The sequence below is a fragment of the Xiphias gladius genome, chromosome 12 (genome assembly GCF_016859285.1).
Source record: "Xiphias gladius isolate SHS-SW01 ecotype Sanya breed wild chromosome 12, ASM1685928v1, whole genome shotgun sequence".
NCBI classification, from domain to species: Eukaryota; Metazoa; Chordata; class Actinopteri; order Istiophoriformes; family Xiphiidae; genus Xiphias; species Xiphias gladius.
In genome coordinates this window covers 10,293,029-10,313,166 of record NC_053411.1, presented here as the reverse complement: position 1 = coordinate 10,313,166, position 20,138 = coordinate 10,293,029, and the positions used below count along the sequence as shown (strand labels likewise).

At 39.9% G+C, this 20,138-nt stretch overlaps 2 protein-coding genes across 2 annotated transcripts in view; one reads left to right on the top strand and one right to left on the bottom strand.

The window, feature by feature from the left end:
• Window positions 1–15,245, bottom strand: part of LOC120797725 (zeta-sarcoglycan-like) — a 33,307-nt gene extending 18,062 nt beyond the window's left edge. The window contains exons 1-3 of the mRNA XM_040141572.1: window positions 14,845–15,245; window positions 7,621–7,815; window positions 3,873–3,974 (exon numbers count right to left, since the gene is read on the bottom strand). Of these exons, the coding sequence (XP_039997506.1) occupies window positions 3,873–3,974; window positions 7,621–7,815; window positions 14,845–14,883 (336 nt within the window). The 5' untranslated portion in view covers window positions 14,884–15,245. The remainder of the gene's footprint in view (window positions 1–3,872; window positions 3,975–7,620; window positions 7,816–14,844) is intronic.
• A 1,375-nt stretch (window positions 15,246–16,620) lies between these two features.
• Window positions 16,621–19,186, top strand: dctn6 (dynactin subunit 6). The gene is made up of 7 exons (XM_040141165.1): window positions 16,621–16,739; window positions 17,071–17,135; window positions 17,265–17,370; window positions 17,469–17,557; window positions 17,982–18,029; window positions 18,496–18,638; window positions 18,740–19,186. Exons 1-7 carry the CDS (start codon window positions 16,702–16,704, stop codon window positions 18,836–18,838), a joined length of 588 nt encoding a protein of 195 aa, XP_039997099.1. The 5' UTR covers window positions 16,621–16,701; the 3' UTR covers window positions 18,839–19,186.
• Window positions 19,187–20,138: the final 952 nt, after the last annotated feature.

The following is a 20,138-nucleotide window of genomic DNA, read 5'->3' as shown; positions in this document are numbered from 1 at the left end:
TAACATATCAACTTTGACATAAACGTGTGACTGTCTGAAGCTTGCAATTTAACAATTTTAACCAAAAAACAGCAATTACTCCAGCATTGCCAGAAACCAAAAAGTTCTCCCGATGACTGAAACAGCAAAATTAAAGAATCACAAACAACATATGACAAATATGGTGTTGACTTGTTGAACAAGCATTATTTGATTCACCCTGTTGAAATTTCTGCATGACGAAAGTGACAAGGGTAAGAAATGCCTGCTCAAACATTTGGTTTCCACAAACACTTAAAATTATGAATGCAATGTTCCGCATTCATAATTTCAAGTGTCACACAGATTTCAAAAAGCCTGAAATTACAGTCACTTTGTAGTTTCCAGATGGGTGAAATTTTAAGTGTCAAACTGATTTCATATGCCTGAAATGATAGTAGTGTTGTGGCTTTCACAGGTGTAATTGGAGCTGTTGTGTGGCAACCATATCCTTTAAATTTTATGTGCAAACTGGATTTCAAAGATTTGATATTAAGGTCATCCTGTGTAATCTTTATTATGGTCCTCAAACTGACCTCTTTTTGCCATAATTCAAAGGTACCTGTGCTGAGCTGTCTTCGAAAGCTGACAGGTGGATGGATGGATAGATTGATAGAATGATCGATTGATAGGTATGCATGGGGGGAGCCCCCAGGGTGAGAAAAAATATACAGAATATTTCATCCATCTACCTGTCAGCTTTGACAAAAGCTCAGCACAGGTATAATGGAAAGCTGCAGCTAAAAGAGGCCAGCATTAATCACACGTATGAAAACAATCACAATATTGAGAGACAGCAGTCCAATTTAAACATGAACCTTCAAACAAGGAGTGCCACACAATACCTATAATTTCAGATGTGAAAGAAAGAATGGGGCTCTAATTTTTAATTGTTTGAAATCAGTTCTACACTTGAAATTCCACCTGCCAGATGCACACTGTTACCAAATCAGAAGTTTGGAGAGGCAGTTGTGATGGCCTGGATTCAGATACTACTATTTGGTTCAATGGAAAAGGGGTCTGAGGAAAGATATGTTTAAAAATCTCAGCGTTAGACCTGCATTTATTTGGCCATTTTTTTGGCCACTTGGGGGTAGCGCAACAAGCTGTAAACAACTTTTACATATTATTACCTTTGAAAATCCATGTTGAACTGTTAGCAGTAAACAGAGACATGGAGTAACATTACATTAATTTAGAGTTGTGTTTCTGCACACCTAGCAAGTGTAAGTCCAATATTCACTTTGTTTTTAAGTCTCTTTTTGGTCTCCTCCAACTCCCAAGGGAAATACAGTAGCTGGCTCTTAAACTGCTAAATGCTCAATTATGTTCACCTGTTCTGTCTGCTCTTTAGTGATGGGTAGGTAGTGTACAGGGGGTTTTAAAGCCTTCTCTTTAAAAACATCTGCCAGGAGAAGCTGGAACGAAGCTGATCGGAGATGTGAGAGTGACTCAAAACAGTAAAGCTGAGAGCAGGAAAACCAAAACCATGAGCTGAAAGACCCTAAAAAGCTCTCTAGAGGTGGGAGCAACTGCAGAGTTAGGGGATTATTATATGAGGGTTTGTTGCAACTACTTTCAAATAAAAGTAGTCATTTGATTCATTTTGATATATTATATATATTAAACACATTTTTAATCAATATCAAGCATAATGTTTTTGTCAGTAACAAAACTTTGCTATTGTTCTTCCACTTGTGTAGGAAAATGTCAAGCAATACACAGCTCCGATCATGATAGGACAAACATTTGCAAAAATCACAGAATAATAATAATAAAATTGATGTTCAATGCTACTGTTTAATGTTACGCATTAAATGAGTCTAAATTCGTTACACATATTAAACAAGACAACATTTATATAAATTTAATAAAATTTGTTCGGAATCATTCATTTAGACAACAGAATTGTGAAAATGGTAACTCAATATATCCAAATCAGTACAATAAGATTTCACTGTGTGACTTAATTACTTTGTGCTTTTTCTTTTTTTAGATATTTTTGGATATTTATACTTATTTATTTACCTATTTATTACCATCACATACAGCTTTTAAGCTTCTGGCTTAGTGAATAACACTGTCTTTGCTTTCTTCTCATTTATTATGGGTGTATTTGTGGACCTGGGTGACAAGCAGCTGCATGCAATTGCCAGTGCAGGGATATATGAAGATGGAAAACGACTGAACTGAACTGAACTGATAATACTGAAGTATGACCACATACAACAGCAATACAGTCGTTTGTAATACAGAATGACTGCAAATTACGAATACGTCAAAAAAATATGGATTACATCAACAGAAATGCCCATTCAGATAATGTTTGGCCACAGGGGAAACATTTAACAGTGTCTGGCATGGACTGGAACCAATGTAAACTGTATTTGCAAAGTTAACAGCTATGATTTCATAACATGCTACTGAAAGGGCTGATTTCAGGGGCTACTTAGCCTGTTACTTGCTGCCAGCTATCGGAGCTACTGCCAAAAAACACTGCGGGTGCTATTTCCACTTTGTATTCACAGATTACGGCTCAGTCATTGATGAAGATTCAAAGCGCTGATGGATCCATGAGAAATAAAACGAAAACTACTTTGAGTTCAGCTACCTTCCTTCATAGCAGCTTGGACTCTGAACATTAAAAAAAAACATACTATACTTAACTTTAAGATATCTCTGGTGCACTACATAGCTCACTGATGTTTGTGGTAATGGCTTATTGATCAATGGTGGTTATCTGACTAAAGAACAGCACTGTGCACTGTGGTGTAAACTCATTGGATAACCATAATCCCTGCGCTCTCAGTGCTTGACATATTTCCTCAGGTGAGAAATATTGAGTGACCCACAGAGATTTTTGTCCTACAAATATCTCTGGTGCCGGTAGATAAGGGGGCCACTGCACAGCCTGTCTGTAAAACAAGACAGTAAAAATGTCTGCAGGTGGCATTGCACCGGGGGATGAAATATTTGCTTTGTCCAGTGTTTGGCTTGTGTGTCTGCTTGGGCCTTGAGGTTTTTGCTACTGTGTTATATTTAAAATCAACATTTAGCTCCAACTAGAACATCAAAGAGCAAGAATGGGCAATTCCAAGTTGTTTCTCAATCCGCTGTGGAAAATTATACCCACTATCGAGTCACTTCCTCCATCGACATCCCTCAAAAATCAAATTTACATGGAATCCCAGCTTCCAGTGCTTGAAATTGCTTTCTGCACCATGCCTAATCACTGAAAAAGGGGATGATCCAACCGAGCATCAGTGATTTGTATGGGAGAAGGATATTTGGATCAACTTCGCACTGGAGCTGTGTTGGTTAATCAACTGAACATCAAAGAAGAGAAAGGGGAGGGAAGAATTGGAAGAGGGGAATTTATCGCGTGGGTTTGATTGGAAATCCAGCAGGGGGACTCTGGCCCCTCTGTAATCATCTGTAATCTCCTGTAGGGTTGCATGTGGCCTGAGAAGAGCCGAGAGGCAGCCTATTACCCATTTCCTGCTGATGGGAGGCCCTGATAGTGCACTGTTGGGGAATGACAGGAAATGAGGAGAACCGGACAGAGACAAAGAGTTTAATCTCTCCTATCCAGGCACAAATATAAAGTAACATCAAAGCATCATCAAGTTAGAGCTCAGAGGGAAGTTGGCCTTTGTTGTTAATGAATTGATCACAACTTCCTCAAAACTGAGGGATCAATACCAGTTTGCCTGCAACTTTCGAGAGATTCTTCTCTGTGAGAGCTTTTCCCATGCATTTCAGTCGATGATAGTTATTGCTAGTTCATCAGTGCCTCAGGATACTGATCAACAGGCAACTGGAAGTTGGTGTGAGGAGCAAAGGGAGAAACTTACCCTTCTGGACTGGATCTCATTCACATAGAGAGGCAGGAGAAACTCGGAAATTCCCTCCAGGCGAATCCCATCCTGGTTCAAATGGAGGTTTCCCATTCCATCCTGAAACATAATCATGATCGTCAGTGATGAGCAGTGTTGATTCTCCTGATTTAATTCTAAGGATTATAGCCTCCCAGAAGCATTAAAAAAATGTAATTTTGCTTTTGCTGTGTTGCATTAGGCAGAGCAGGAGCTGCTGCTGGATAGGCACCAATGGTGAGTGACAGGGAAGAAGTAGGACATGACATCGAGGTGACAATGCCACAGACGCTCAGCTGTGTCAGGATGACAGGCTGCAGTGGGTGGCAGACTGAGGAGAGCCAGGCTAATGTGGCAGCTGTGGATGTGAATGTTGGAGAGATTAATAAAAATGATTAAAGAAAGAACGAGATGGTCATACAGATTTACTTGAGTTGGTTTATACCAATGTGAACATTACTATAATGACTATTATTAGTGATGGGGGTGGTTGTAGTTGCCCCAATTTTCTTTCATGTGTTTTTCAGGCTCTCAGAGGGATTTACAGATAGATATCAGATCTTTACTTGGTCCCGATAAATACCTCGAGTTGACGTTTCGGAACTGGTATTTGGAAAGACAAAGTTGGATTGGCGCATCCCAAACTATATCTATCAATAACCTAACTAAATAGCCTTGCAGAAGCCAGCCTTAAAGGACAATACCAATGTTTTCAGTTTTTAGCTCCTTAACAAAGAATCATATGTACTTGACATTTTTGGCTGGACCACAACAGCAAGGCCAGGCCTATAAACGGGAATGTCTGTCACTCACTGACTGAATGTTGGAGTTTCCAAATTGGCAGTTGCTTTTTCAAAATGAATTGATGCGAACAGTTTTCTATTACATTTACATTTTGCGATTACAGGCAGTGTCGCCTACTTAGTACCTTTGTCGCTAGATTTACCCACTTTTCAGACCCCTTTTAACAACTTTTTTTTTTTTTAAAAACACTTACGACAAATCTAGCAACTTTTTGGACAAACCTTAGCCACTTTTGGTAGAAGAGAGTCGCTAGTATTGCCCCGTGAGTGCACGGTTGGGCTTTACCTCCACAAGCACACCTCTCTATGCATCTCCTTCAAATAACCGCACGACAGCTGACACAAACGTGAATGAGCTACTAACTATCTGAGTGATGATTTTACAAATACATATAGCTCAATCACAGCACAGCCATTGTCTTTAACTCATGTGTTTTGTGATTTTGTCAGATGACGTTGCAGTTATTTAAAAAAAAAAAAAAAAAATTCTGGATTTTAGCAGTGCAGAGCAGCAGCTTGGAAATGGCTTGGAAGTTACTGCTGGTTAACATGTAGTCTTAATGGGCCACGTTTCAGTCACTATTTTAAACTTCCGTTATATAACAATAGATAAAGAAAAACATGTAAATAAAAACAGCTTTATTGTGAATTCAGCTTTATTAAACTTTTTTGTGTGAACACAGAGTAGGAGGGAAGTAAACAGATGAAGGGCTATAATTGGCAGTCACTAGGTAGAATGCAAATACGACACAATGACATCATGAATATGCTAATTAGCGCATTACGTCATCTAGCGACATTTTGCGAGTTTTCCAGAAGGCTTTAGCTACTGTCCATTGAAAGTAGTGGTTTACAGTGGTCCCACAACAGTTTTCAACTATGTCCTCAATTTTGCACATTGACCATACACGGTCCAGCCATATACTAGGTTTTGTCCTAGTCTTGTTTTTGAGTACAGGCTGCAGATTAGTTTTAACTACTGGTCCAGGGAACAATTAGTTTTCATTTATTTGTGTGTAGCATGAAAACCAGCTAGCAGGCTCTTGAAAGTTGTGTATGCATCATGGTGAGCATCAAGTCTGTGTTGACTTTTATTAAGGTTTTATTGCAGTCTGTTTTCTGCAGTAGATTACCTCATAATTACAATGAATTATTTTCTTTAAAACAGTGTATCTTTTGTGGAGGACCTCTTGCTGCATTAGTGTGTGTAACTAAAAAGTTCAACCAATAAATGCCATTACTACTGTCACAACAATCCTGCCTTTCAGATCAGGTTGCCTCTCTCGTAAATAATAGCCCCTTGGTTAACATTTAAGTTGATCCCTTGACATCCTGTTTCAACAGAATATACATCACATTAAAGAGATTGTAAAATTGCTATGACTGTATAAAATGAGGCATGATTCTGAAGCTTTACGGCATATTTTTCACATCACATTTATTTCGGACCTGTTTTAGGACCAGTTGCTACAATTTTGTAGAAATTGGATAAGGTTATGCCTTGCCACACCACAATGAGCAAAGCGAAGTTTGAGGGCAGCTTTGTGATGATGTGTAGATGGGCCCAGAGGGATGTGTCTTGTGGTAGCAGCACAAATGGATGGAGACAGTAAATTACAGAGTCAGAGTGCAGTGGAGAGAGCTCCATCATACATGGTAGAGAGCCAGGACTGGGGACAGACAGGATTACAAAGTCAGAGGAGTGGTAGAGCTGGGTGGGGCCGCATGGAGCTCTTTGTATGTCAGCAGCCAGACGTAATAGTCACTCCTGTGCTGAAGTTGAGGCAATCTAGTGGGTGGGAAGAGTTGAGTACATGCTGCAGTCAGTCAGACGAGTAGGTGGAAGACAGAACAAACAGGATGGTGTTACAACAGTCCAGTCATGACGTGCTGAAGGCCTGGCTGGGCCCCCTCAGCATCAGTTAAAGAAGGAAATGAACAGATGCAGGCAATGTTTTTGAGGTGGAAAAATGACAATAGGCAGACTTTGGTTTGTGAGGTGTAATAGAAAAGTGTAGCGCCAGAGACAAAATCCAAGGTTACCCAATTGTTCTTAACAGGCAGACAAAAACTGACAGGATATCTTGTCCTCTACTGCAAAGACTTTGTCTTTTCTGTCTCTTGTGAGTCTTCTATCTTTATGGAAACCTGTTAACCTATTCTTTTTTTGACATGACAGCACACTTAGTTTTTTTTCCACTCTTTGAATTTGTTTGGTTTGTAGTTTTGCCATCTTCCTCATAAGCATCACAAGTGGGGTGAAGTACATTTTCTGAAGCAACACCAACAGCACTGATAAGGTCTTTTACTCATGACACAGATTGGTGGGAGGCAAAGGAGTAGAGGAGTGATAGCAATAGTCAGGGGACGCATCCGTAACAGACAGAAGATGCTGCCATTGGGAGTTTGTTGACAAAATGGTAAATTGTGTGCATTGTCCCTGAAAATGTCACAGGAGCTTGCAGCATCTGTCTGTTTGGCTTTCGTCCGAGATTAACACATTCTGTGTCAACTGGTCCTGCTGCCAAGTCTTTTCTAATTCTTTATCAAATCCAGATAAAACACACAACATGAGAGATGGTGCCTGCATGAATAAATTCTTCCACTCAAGCTTTTTATTAAGGTCAGAAAGAAAGAATGAGGAAGAAATCATATTTTATATATATTCGTTTTTGTATTTTAAAACATTTAGTGTAACTGCAGAAGTCTAGCATCATGCCTTTTTGTAGTAATTTTGATAACTGATTAATTGTTTGAGTCATTTATCAAGCAAAGATGCCAAACATTAACTGGCTCCATGCTTCAAAAATGTTTGGATTTACTGCTTTTTTCTGTTCTATATAATTCCAAATTAAATATCTGGGGTTTCAGATGGTTGATCATCTGACCCAGTCTCATTTTGGACAATGTAGTGCTGTACTCACCACTGAGAAATTCATGACTTTTATAATCCAGACAGTGAGGGCCAGGTTAACTATCATGGTGACCAGCAGCAGCAGCAGGAAGAAATAGAGGCATCTTTTCCTCCAGCCGTACAGACCCACTGGGTAGACAGTCTCACAGCCTGGTCGCTGGAGGTGAAGGGACTGGGATGCAAGGATAAACTGCTCCTGGGTAATCTGGAAAACAAACTTTATGTTAGCTGGCTGTCGAGGATATATTCATTTCACAGAAGCAATCACACATTGTCAGTGGATAATACCTTGAAAGCACCACTAAAAATGACACTGAGTTGAGGCTTCCCTCTCTTATTTTACAACTTTTAAAACTGGTGATACTACATAAAATACAAAAGGTGAAAGCACACCATGAATGTAAGATGGTCACATCCTGAAACATCCATGCTTGGCATTAAATGGATTGCGAGGGGGATTTCAATCTGTAATACACTAGGAAATAAAAATTCCAAATAAGCGTTGCAGATTGCAGACAACAGAAAGTTTTTATTTTGTAAATTTTGTGATGACGTACCTGGGGACACCAGGCCTGCATACTTTAAGAAACTGAACGAGTATCAGAGTAATCCATCAAGCTGTGTGCAATAAAAGACTAGGTCATTTGGGAGAATTTATTTTATTAAGAGACACCAAATCAGAATGCCTATTCTGTTTCATTCCATTGCAGGAAAGAGGAATCATCGGTATAGATTCATTGATTACAACTTAGAGATCAGTTGTGGGAATTAGTGGCCCAGAAATGGAAAAGCAACCAATTTTCATTTTCCTAAGTCAAGTCAATAAACAGAAAACTGCTGCTAAATCTAAATACTTATGAACTAATTAAAATGATTAACGGAAGTTGCACCTCTGGAAAGCAAGGTGCTTGACATTTCTGGTTGTATTTATGTACTTGACAATGAAAAATCATTTCAATGGTTTTAGTAACATGTCACACCTTTGTTTTCAATGTTAATTTCTTGTTGACATTTTATGAAGCTGGATCCCTGTTTTTATAATGAAGTCACCATGAGTGACAGCTTCCTGCAGCCGACCGGTTTACTGTTCCCCTTTGGCTGAGATCATTATAATGTTACTGCCCATCAGCCTGTCACAGGAAAATATTTTACATGCCTTGCGCACTAAGGAGGCTTTATGGACTTTTGTCCAGCAGAAGATGTGAAATTGATGGAGAGGTTTGCCACAGCAGTCTTCACATAAATCAGGAGGTGAATTATGAGATGCCAGAAAACGTTCTCCACTCTGGTGCCTGCCAGCCGCTGGGAAGCTGCTACATGCAAGCTCTGATCTGAGATCAGAGAGCAGGATGTTTGTCCAGTAGGGTTGCCCAGGCGAGGGCGAGCAGTTGCTGTTCTCCAGCCAATCGTGACCGTGAGCTGACAGTGTGAAACTCCCCATCACACACTGCGGGGCTGGCTGAGCTCTGAACTTTTCTCCTCAGCTGTTGTTGGGATGACTTCACACCGAGGCGGCCTGTCATCCCACTCTCTTGCATAGATAATGAATAAAGGAAAGTGCCGGCTTGCACAAACCAAGATTAAATGTCAAGCAGAAGCAGAATGTTTTATCATGTCATATTATGTAAAACATTTTTTCACAAGTTTTGAATACTTCCACAGGACCAACCATTAATTTATCATGCCAGTATGAAATGCTTTAACTGCATGAAATACATATCCATAATTGACACACCTGTGGACCGTTCTCCCCAGAGGGACCCCAGAAGTGTAATGCATGCAAACTTAAGTCAGAATACATGTGCCACATGCTTTAGTTACACTCAGCATGCCATTAGCATAGGACACTGATGGGAGGTATCATTAGATTGTATGTTTTCATGAGAGGCTCTCATTAACCGTAGCAGAGCAAGGAAAGACTCTTTAGCTCAGCAAGCAAAAGACTTTTCCAAAGAGGAACTAAATTACTTGACCAAGGTTTAATTAACAGCCAGGACACAGAATCACAGCCTGTGAGGGTATTTATTATTGTTGCAATAAATCACTCACTCTCTCTCTCTCTCTCTTTCTCTCCGGGGCCTTCAGTTGAAACATTTTAGTGATTATAAAACCACAGACACTGAACCCAGTTTTGTAAAATTGTCTAACTGTGTGTATCAGGCACTGGGTGGTGTATCAGCTGGTAAAAGGCTGGTGCCAGAAAAGGCGTATGTCCTTCAGGCTGTCCAGGAATTCACTGAAACACTGGCATTTACAGACACATAGCAAATGCAGAAGGCTTTACTTTGAGGCTACAACTCCTGATTGTTTTCATAATTTATTAATCTGCTGTTTATATTCTCAATTTATCCATTAATCAGTCAGAAAACTGAAAAACACGCTATCCTAGAGCCCAAGGTGACATCATCAAATGTTACAAATGTTAAAACAAAGAACAACAAAGAAAAGCAGCAGATTTACATGTTTTAGAAATGCAGAACCAACCAATGTTTGACATTTTTGCTTGAAAAATAACTTAAATTATTTGTCCATTATCACATTAGTGGGTGATTCATTTTCCATTGATTAATTGATTACATGACTTATCCTTGCAAATCCATAATAGAGCTGGAATGTTAAGTTGATTAATTGACTTTGTCAGTCATTCAACAACAACAACAAATACCCAGTCTGCAAATTGAACTGTAATGTGTCATCTCTGGTTCTGGAGGTTAACAGGCTTTTTTCACTATTTTCTAAATTTTATAGACAAAACAATTATTCATACGATCGAAAAAAATAGATTAACTGATGTTGAAAATAATTATTATAATCACTGTGACAACCTACCAAAAGGAATATAATCAAAACTCTACAATATTTGCTAAATATTTTCAACAAATTTTGGTCAAATATTTTAGTGGCCTATTATATGAAATCTCAGTCTTCTAAAATTTTTACAAATCCACCAAAACATAATGTTTGACTGTGCCCTGAAGCCTTTTTTTTCAAATCATTCCCATTATTGACACCATGGTTTGAAAGAGCCTGAGTAACTGGATAATCTTTAAACTGAACAACAGTCTTCCACTGCTTTATCACTGCCTCACAACTTAATCCACTCTTTAAGTGACTGTTTCCTTGGATGAACAGTTTAGGTCACATCTGCAAATGGTGGCAGATGTCTAACAAATGGATGCTGCGACTTTGCAGCAAATACAAATGACCCATGTCACTGGCCTAGAAATGTCAGTGATTCCAATTTAACCAACGATACAGCTGAGGGACAAGAGCATTATGAGAGCTGCTTACACAGAGGCTGACTATAAACTCTTTATGCAGTGTCACATGAGACATTTTCACAACTGCAACTTTCTGCAACATAGGAGCGAGGCTTACACAAAACATAAGGTAAAACCATAAATGGAGCTTCTAATGAGCACAAAAGATCGTCTTCAAAATAACTTCAAACATCCTTACACTTAACTGGAATCTAAGAGACACTAAATACTTAAAAACATTCAAATGCTACTCCCCGAAGAAAAAAAAAAACAGTTTAAAACCTATTAGCCTACAGCCATGCCACTGCTAGACGGATTCAGTCTATTTTCAATCCACTGTTGCTATGGGAAACTTCACCACTTGTAATTTCTATGGCAACCCACTGTTCCCAACGCTAGTGGATCCTGTGATTTCTTTGCAAGAGTTTTAATGCATATATTACCCGGTCGAGTCATGCCTCCTAAAGCTCGGTTATTCGCAGAGCAAAGGGAGGAGTGCATAGTGGCTGGTTTTTTGTCAATCTGTCATTTCAGCATGCTGGTCACAGCTGACTCTCACAAACACGCTGGACTGGACTGATCGAGATGTCAAACTGCAGTGGCTGTGAGAAACTACTTTGACTTTTAAGAAACAAAATACTGATTACAAAGCAAGCTGTGCAGGCCTGTCACACTATGCTGAATCCCATTTATCAGTTTATGTCAGCTGTATCAGGCCTGACAATTACCTCTTAATATGCAAAAGCCTTATAAAGCAGTGCAGGTACTGAAAAATTACATTTCAGGAATATCCACTCCAAAACTGTACAATTAATAATTTTGCACTTTTAATGCAGCAACTAGGGAAACAGTCCTTATAATCATTAGAAAATAGGAGCAGTGGTCAGTTAAAGGTCACTGCAGGGACAGGTGGACACTTAAAGTTGGTAACTGTGGTGCAGCTGTCTGTGGCCTGATAAACTGAAGTAAAAATCTCTTGCTGACCTTCCATATATTTACTCATGTTGCATTTTAAAAAAAATGCTAAGAATTCTATATAGTAAAACTGAGAAGAACTACAAAAACCAATGACCTCTGAAACCAGAAAGTAGGAAATGAAACAGTGGAAGGAAGCAAGTTGGCTTTATATTAAGCGATCACAAGTAAAAATATTAGGTAAGTCCAGCCCAATGACGTTCCTTTGCAAATAAGTCCAACTCAAAAACATTCAAAACCGGGTGGAAAAAGCTAAAAAGTTGAATTCCTGAGCAAAAAAAAAAAAGAAAAAAGAACCAAGTGAGTCGTCTATCACCCTGTCACCCTGTTTCTTGTATCTTAAGACCGATATCAATGGACTATCAGGAACAGATGGGCCTGAAATCTACTCAATGCTACAGATGGTTTCCCACCTACAGTCCTGATTAAATGTAGTTTCTGTTAATAGAAACTACACACCTACGCAGCAACTTGCTTCTCTAAGGAACAATAAGCTATAAAAACTGCTCTCTCTGTAGATCATGCACTGAGCTGGAAAGGTCCTTGTGTATTTGTTGCATGACCATATTGATCTTTGAATATATTTCATCAATCCCTCTTTAGTTTGTGCTCAGATGTGACTGTGTCACTTTCCTTTTTGCTTTGGGGGTGGGGGTCCTCAGAGCTTTGACTACAGACGAGTACAGCTGGATTCAGCCAAAGCAAGCAATTACCCAGCAGTCCCTACCCACCGCCACTATGCCTCGTCTTCACCAATTAGTGTACAGGGTGATATTCAACATGCTGTTTTGATCAAACAGTGACATGCTGCAGAGGCCGCAAAATGCAGACGTTATTAATGCTTGATAATATTAATCAGCAAATCGGTAAGCGCTCTCTCACTCCGCAGTGCCACAGGAGTCCCACAGAGCCGCCTCAGCTGGAGGTAAGAAAATATCTGAGATGCACTAATGACTGTAAAGCTTGTACTCATCCATCCTGCATATGAACACTGCACAATCGCTGAGGCAGCAGCATGGAAAACGAATGGACACAATCATGCTACAAGTCTGACACACAGTATTAAAGCACCTATTTATTTAGGTTCTGTTGGCTTTTTAGTTTGACAAAAAGCCCAATCAAAAAGACAGAGAAGTCTGAATACACGACTGTAACTGGGAAAAGCCAATTATATTTCTCAAATGTGCAACTCAACGCATTGATGTAACCATTTCACATTTTTTTGATAAGACAATCAAGCATGGGGGTGAGGGTGCCGCTGTCAATAGTTGCTCCACTTAGATGTGAAATCCGATTTTTGTGGCTCCATCATCTCTGGTGGAGTTACAGTATCGATGAAGCTTGTCAATGGCTTCATCTTTTGCAGTGTGGTTGCCCTTTCTTTATGGATGGATGGCAGTGCACTTCCTTCAGCTGAAAGCAACAAGGTAACTCCACTGTAAGTGTGAGACCGGTAGGGTGCAAAAATCTTCAATAAGTCTGGCACAACGAAAGGTCGTCGCTGTTCTATCAGAGCACTCAAGGCTGAAGCCAACAAGACTGAACATCACAGGGTGTTTGAAGGGAGATTTGAGAAGGAGTTTCCTTTTGCTGTTACATGCAGCGCTGCGTCTGAGGACACTTTCATGTAAATATTTGCACCTTTGCAACACAAAAGCGTGCAACAAACCACACTGGCTTTCTGAACCTCTGAACTTTCTGCATCATTTATTAATGTCGAGAGCTGGTTTTGTTAGGTCTCAGATGTTTGCAGCCCTGTAAGTTCGCTCCTAAGCATTGATGAAGGCTCTGGCAGGGGGAGCAGATGACAAACTGCTGATGTAAACAGACACACTTCTCCACAGAGCACTAGCTTTTCTCGCTAATCCCTAGCAAATCCATAGAGAGCCAACAGGGCCATTTTGGACAGCACCCCATAGGAGTCATTTGCATTCATCAGTCGAAAGGCTCGGGGGAAATGCCAGCCTGAACACAGCATTATCAAGAAAACTACTGTCACAAAGCATCCTTAACAAAGCTGCTGTTTAATTAGAGAAGATAGTGGATTCTCACACTTTAAACTCACCTTCCTATGATTAAAAAACAAAAACAAAAACAGAACTCCCATTAAATGTGACAAAATTAGCTGAAAGTGACAAGTTTGTCTGAGTGGGAAGTGCTGGATCTGCTCAGAGCCAGTGTGATCAGGAGTGATTTCTTGACTGATAAGCCTGACCCAACCACTAAGCCCAGAGCTGTGTGTGTCTGTTTGTTTGTTTGTGTGTGTATGTGTGTGTGTTTTTGTGTGTGTGTGTGTGTGTGTGTGTGTGCGCGCGTGCGTGTGCGGCGAGCCAATGGATGGACTTAAGTGCCCTGCCAAACAGTAGCTCTGCTGTGTGGGTTTCTGACACCGAGCTGCTTTTTGCACTGCAGCACAGAGCCGAGATGCGTATACTGTACCCAGAGGTTACTGCCTCCCCCTACTAGACTGGAATGATAATGAGAAACCATGCAGGCAGAATATTCATAGGCTGTCACATTACTGTGATTCTTCAACAGGAGAATGCATAGAATATGAGGTATAGCGCAAGAGGGAGATACAGAACTCCAGGCAGGCCTCCTGGGGTGTTTCAGAGTCGGTCAGTGGTTATTAATCATCATATTCCTGCCTGGAGAGAGAAATTCTACCACTGCAAGACTGAAACAGTGAGCAGACAGTTTCCATTCATCTTTAATTAGCTGGGATTTTTTAATGGAACAAATGAAGCAGTGGGGGCACCTGTTGCAGAGAAGAATTTGAGTTTGGGCTGCTGAATAAATCAACACGACATCTAGCTCAAATAAATAGCCACGTCAAGTGTCCACACGTCTGTCCAAGGTTAAAACTCACTTTCTCGTTTGCTAGACGTGATGTCCGTGCCAAACTGTTATCCACACCCCCGATAAACTTGACTGTTTCGACTCAAATGATATCAAATAGGCACTTTTTTTTTTTTTTTTTTTAATGGGTGTAAACTTACCTTCAGCGTGTCTATGTCGAGAGTAGCCGACTGCTCCATGTCACAATCTCATTTGTCCCAGTTACATATTTATACAAAGTTCAAACAAGCTAAACGCACGAGTCTTCGACCGCCGCTGTGCGAGCTAGCTACACTTCTTCACTTCCAATCAGGAAAAAAAAAAATAATCCAATGTTTTATGCAAGCGAGAATTATTTTTTTTAATCAACATATTAAGAGTACATTCAAGGTATTTTTTATTTTTTTTTTAAAGTCGTCTAATGTACCTCAACTAGTACTCAAACAGGCTACGGTTCTAATTCAGATACGCGGGATTCAGGTGCTCCCGTCCGCTGCTCACTTTACGTCCGAGGAGTCGATGAGACGGGTCGCTCCCCTTCAAAACTCGCCGCTGTCAAGTCAGACAGAATGACCCTCGCTTCTTCCGGCAGCTAATTTAAAAATAAAAGTCGTAAAAAAAAATAAAATAAACAAGAACACTCAGAACTTTGCAAACCCAGTGCGTTTATGTATTAAAATTTGGGAGAATGTTTCACAGTTGTCGGCATCATTAGGGTACACTTGTGCCAGTCTAGCCTCGCCTAAGTGGACTCAGTGAAGTATTTTAAAATTGAGAATTAAAGAGGAGGACTTTGCTGCTTCCAAGGTGTCATCCTTTGGAGCCCGAAATGGGTCTTCCACGGTTCCTGCTCCCACTTAAACCTAAAATTAAACGAATTACTGACATTGGTATTAGTATCCATCCGCACTGAGTGGTAGTGGGGAACTAGGAATATGATTTTTTTTTTTTTTTTTGGCATGTTTTTCATTTGTCCAAAAACACAGCCTCAGATTTATTCTGAAGGGATATGTAATTTCCGATTTTGATATAGTGAAGTCTGGCTGACTCGTCAGGATTCAAATCCCATTTAGGAGATGATGCACTGGTTAGAGGACTGTTTAATTTAAAACGAGATTCATGCAGCCGGAGTAGGAGCCACCGGTATCACCATCATTAAGACATCAGAGAAAGAATTTCTTTCAATCCCCTTTAAGGTGCCAATTACGGGTCGTTCGACAATTTCTATAAGAAAAAAAAAAAGCTCTAGCCTCTAGAGGGATATTACGGTGGCATGATTTTCCATGATTTTCCTGGCTTATTCTATGGCTGAATCTGCTTCCATTCATTGGTAGTTGTTGCCCCCTGCAGGACACACGGTGGTACTGCCATGAGAGATGTCTATCAACACTGTATAGCAGCTAAATTTGGTCAATGTAATTTGGTGTGTTGCTATTAAATTGCCAAAAAAAAAAAAAAAAAAAGAGAAAAAGGATGAACTCTTTTAAGAATACTTTGCACTCCTCTAAGAGTCTATAAGACAAGTCGCAGGAAATGGGGACTTAAAAAATGTCTATAGGTATTGAAAGCTTATTTGAGACGCAGTGTATCGATTAATTTTAATTTAATTAGTTTTTTTTCTATATAATTAGGTTAATGCTTGGCAGGCAGCTTAAATATTAACAGAAGACTTTTAGTACTGAAAAGGAATATAAATGAGAGACTGGTAATGGTAATTGGTAAAGTGAAATTAAAAACTCAATAGAAAACTCTTTTAACCATTGTTGTCGTTTATAAATGTCTAAAAAAATTAACATTAGAATTTGTTTTATGTATTTATGTATTTATGATTAATGAATATTAAGGGTCTGTACCGAGACAAGTACCAAAAACAGTTCAGTTAACATACTGTGTAAATTACAGCAGAGGGCAGTAAAGTTTCAGGCTGGTGTTCTCAGACAAACGCAATCAAACCAGAGTTCTGACTGTGAACTAGGGTTCATAATCAATTGTCGATAAATTAATTCTTCATCACAAGGATGTCAGACGCCAGCAAGCAAATAATGGCACAGAAAAGGTACATAATTACATTTGATCAGCGTTAAATTTGATATTTTTGCGGGTCAGTTTTTCAGAACGATGGAGTCAAGAATTTAAAACATTGTTGTGTCATCTTTTGATAATCCTGCAAAATCACTGATGGCGACACCCATATTTAGGCTATAAGTCGTGAAGGCGTTGATTATCGAGACGCTGTAACCACTGACACTGCAGCAGCCCTGCGATGATGAATCGCGGACTGGTAGAGTATCATCTGCCGGTTATCCTGCCGGTAATGTTGAGTTTCTCTCTGTTTGCAGTGCATCACTGATTTGAGTATTTCACATCATTTCTGTCTGTTCTTGCAGTGCTAAAATCGCAGCTGGGGCTGTTGTGTGTGTTGAAAGCGAAATAAGAGGAGATGTGACCATTGGTGAGAACTTTAATTTCACCATAAGCGCCATTTTTAGACACCTTTTAAGATCAAGCTTCTGCATGCTCCTGTGACACAAGAGAAGACACTGTACAAAACTGTACAACTTTATTTTTTACATTTTTCCAGGTTCTAGAACAGTTGTCCACCCCAAAGCAAGGATCATAGCAGAGGCCGGGCCTATTATCATTGGAGAGGGGAATCTAATAGAGGAGCAGGCACTTATTATTAACAGGTAGGTAGTGTGTGTGTCACCATTCTCATTCCAAGTTCCCTGTGTGATCATTACAGTGTCACTTTATTGTATCTTAATCTTATGTGTCCTTTTTGTAGTTATCCAGAGAACATAATGCCAGACACAGAGGGAGTTGAGCCAAAGACCATGACTATCGGGACCGATAATGTCTTCGAAGTTGGATGTGGTATCCTTTGCAATTCAAAAGACAGTAGCTGATATTAGATTAGCGCAGACATATCACAAATATCGCTGTATTTGAATTTATGTGGGCCGATAAGAAAAAGAAAGTCCCTGCAGAAACACCAAAGATCAGGTCATTTAGAAACAGTGTTGCCATCACATAGCTTGTCCACCAGAGGGCACTGAGAAGATTATTTTTCAACTCTAAACTGTCCCACTCAGTACATACACTGATCACATTTCTTAAAAAACTAAAAACTAAAAACTAAAAAAAAAAAGTAAGGGTCTTATTTTTGTAACTCTACTCTTACATCAATATCAGTATTAGCCTCAGAGATCCTCTGTCAATCAGGCTATAAACTGCAGTGAATATGAATTATTTCATATTGCTAATTTACAAATTTCAATCCTTAATGATTCTGCCACAGTCTCTCAAGCTCTGAAAATTGGAGACAATAATGTGATCGAGTCCAAGGGTAAGTACTATAATCACTTACCGTATTCTGGTAGGCGTGTCCAGCATGGGTCAAATCTTCTATCATTGTATATGTAATTTTATATTTCAGTATTGACATACAGTGTATCATGATTTAGTAGATGTTCTGGAAAGTCAGTTTGAGAAACTGTTGACTGATAAATAACCAAACAGTAATGGTTGTTATTGGCTAACTGAGTTAATTTAATACCTGACAAATGAAGGTACATCATCGAATTTATGCAAAAATGATGTAAAAATACAATAATGCAATGAAGCTGTCCTGCTCACTGACTTGCAAACATTGCATACAATGGTCCAAATTACCCACAGATATGAAAGAGGATAGATTCAGTACACACAGTATGGTGAAACCTCTGACAGCTGATCAGTTTATATCACCTCAGAGTGTATATCTCCATATTGCCCAACCTTCCTTTCCATTTTTTCTAATATCAAATCCCCAGCTGATCTCGGGAGAAATGTGATTCTGACCAGTGGCTGCATCATCGGCGCGTGCTGCCAGGTCAATACATGTGAGGTCGTGCCAGAGAACACGGTTGTGTACGGTTCAGACTGCATCAGGCGTGTGCAGAATGAAAAGCCACAGGTCAGTTCTCCGCTGACGCTTGTTTATGCCTGTGAGTCACAAAGTTTTGTTGCCCGTGTGTGCTGGCTTGTGTGACCAGGGGCTGGATTTTTATCTTGCAGCTTCAGACTCTGCAGCTCGACTTCCTCATGAAGATTCTGCCCAACTACCACCACCTGAAGAAGACGGTGAAGGGAAACAGCACGCCTGTGAAAAACTAACACGGAGGGCTGAACCCTCCCTGCCACCCAAAGCATCTGCACACGCAGGCACCAGTAGCTCACACATGTCCCCTCTACTTGCACTTGCCTTACACTTTAATGTTGTTCCCTAATGTCTAATAGATTACTTCTAGCATTGAAAGTGACCATCACACACTACATTTCTTCCTGCATATGAGGATTGCCATCATTCTTTAACATATCTGACTGTTTGTGGTTTTGCACTTTTGCTTTCAGATCAAGTATGTCTATTTATGATATATTTTGGACCTGAAATGATAAATTTCCTGTGCCATTTTTATGTCAATCAATTATATTCATCTATATTTATAATTGTTTCAATAAAGATACATACATATTGCAATAAAGATTCTAATAAAGATTGCATTTAAGCTTGTAGTCTGTTGGTTTTATATTTGCTATATTTTGTGACCACAAGGAGGGACTATTGAGCAACCGTTTGTACACCCTCAGTGCTGTCTGTTCTGAAGGCTTTGTTCCATCAAGTGATACCAAATATCCAATTAAAATATTATTATTAGTAATAAAACTAAAAATATCTATATTATCATGTTTTCAGGCTGAAAATAGTTGCTACAAATGACACGTGCATTGTCGAAAGTAACCTGATTCACCATTTAAAAAGTGCAATTACTGTGCAGAAGTGATGCCTAAAAAGATATCTTTGGGTGTGGTAGTCCCTGTCTTGGATTCGGTGGGTTGCCAGTCCCGCGCCCTCCCACCAGGGGTTGCCAAATTGGTGCCATGGGTACAGTGGGAATTCCACAAAGAGCATGGTTTATTGTAATTGACATGGGTGTGGTTGCAACATGCATTTCCACTGCAAGATGGGTCTGAATAATGCCTGGTGCCCCCCTCCTCGTGTCTAAGCCCCTTGGGTGGTGCTCCCATCTGTGCCACAGACTCATGGATTTGGGTGTAGAAGGATGTGTGTGTGTGTGTCTGTGTGTCTGTGTGTACGTGTTTGTGGTGTGGAGAGTCAGTAGCACCTCACTGCCTGAAACATCTCACATAAAAAGTTCAGATGTCAGATTTTACAGTTGTTTACGTTAAAGTCTTCTTCTAGCTGTAAAACAAGCTCAAGGCCGCTGCTCCTGCTCTTCAGGCTTTAAAGTGTTTGTGTCACGCTGGATGGGAAAGGCGCTGCACGGTACAGCAGCTCCCTGTAGGAGGCCCACAGCTGTTGTCGCACACTGCCAATACTCATTTGAACATGTCACGGTGGAGTCCCATAAGGAGTCCGCATCAACCAGGGGCTAATTATTTCAGCAGTGGAGTG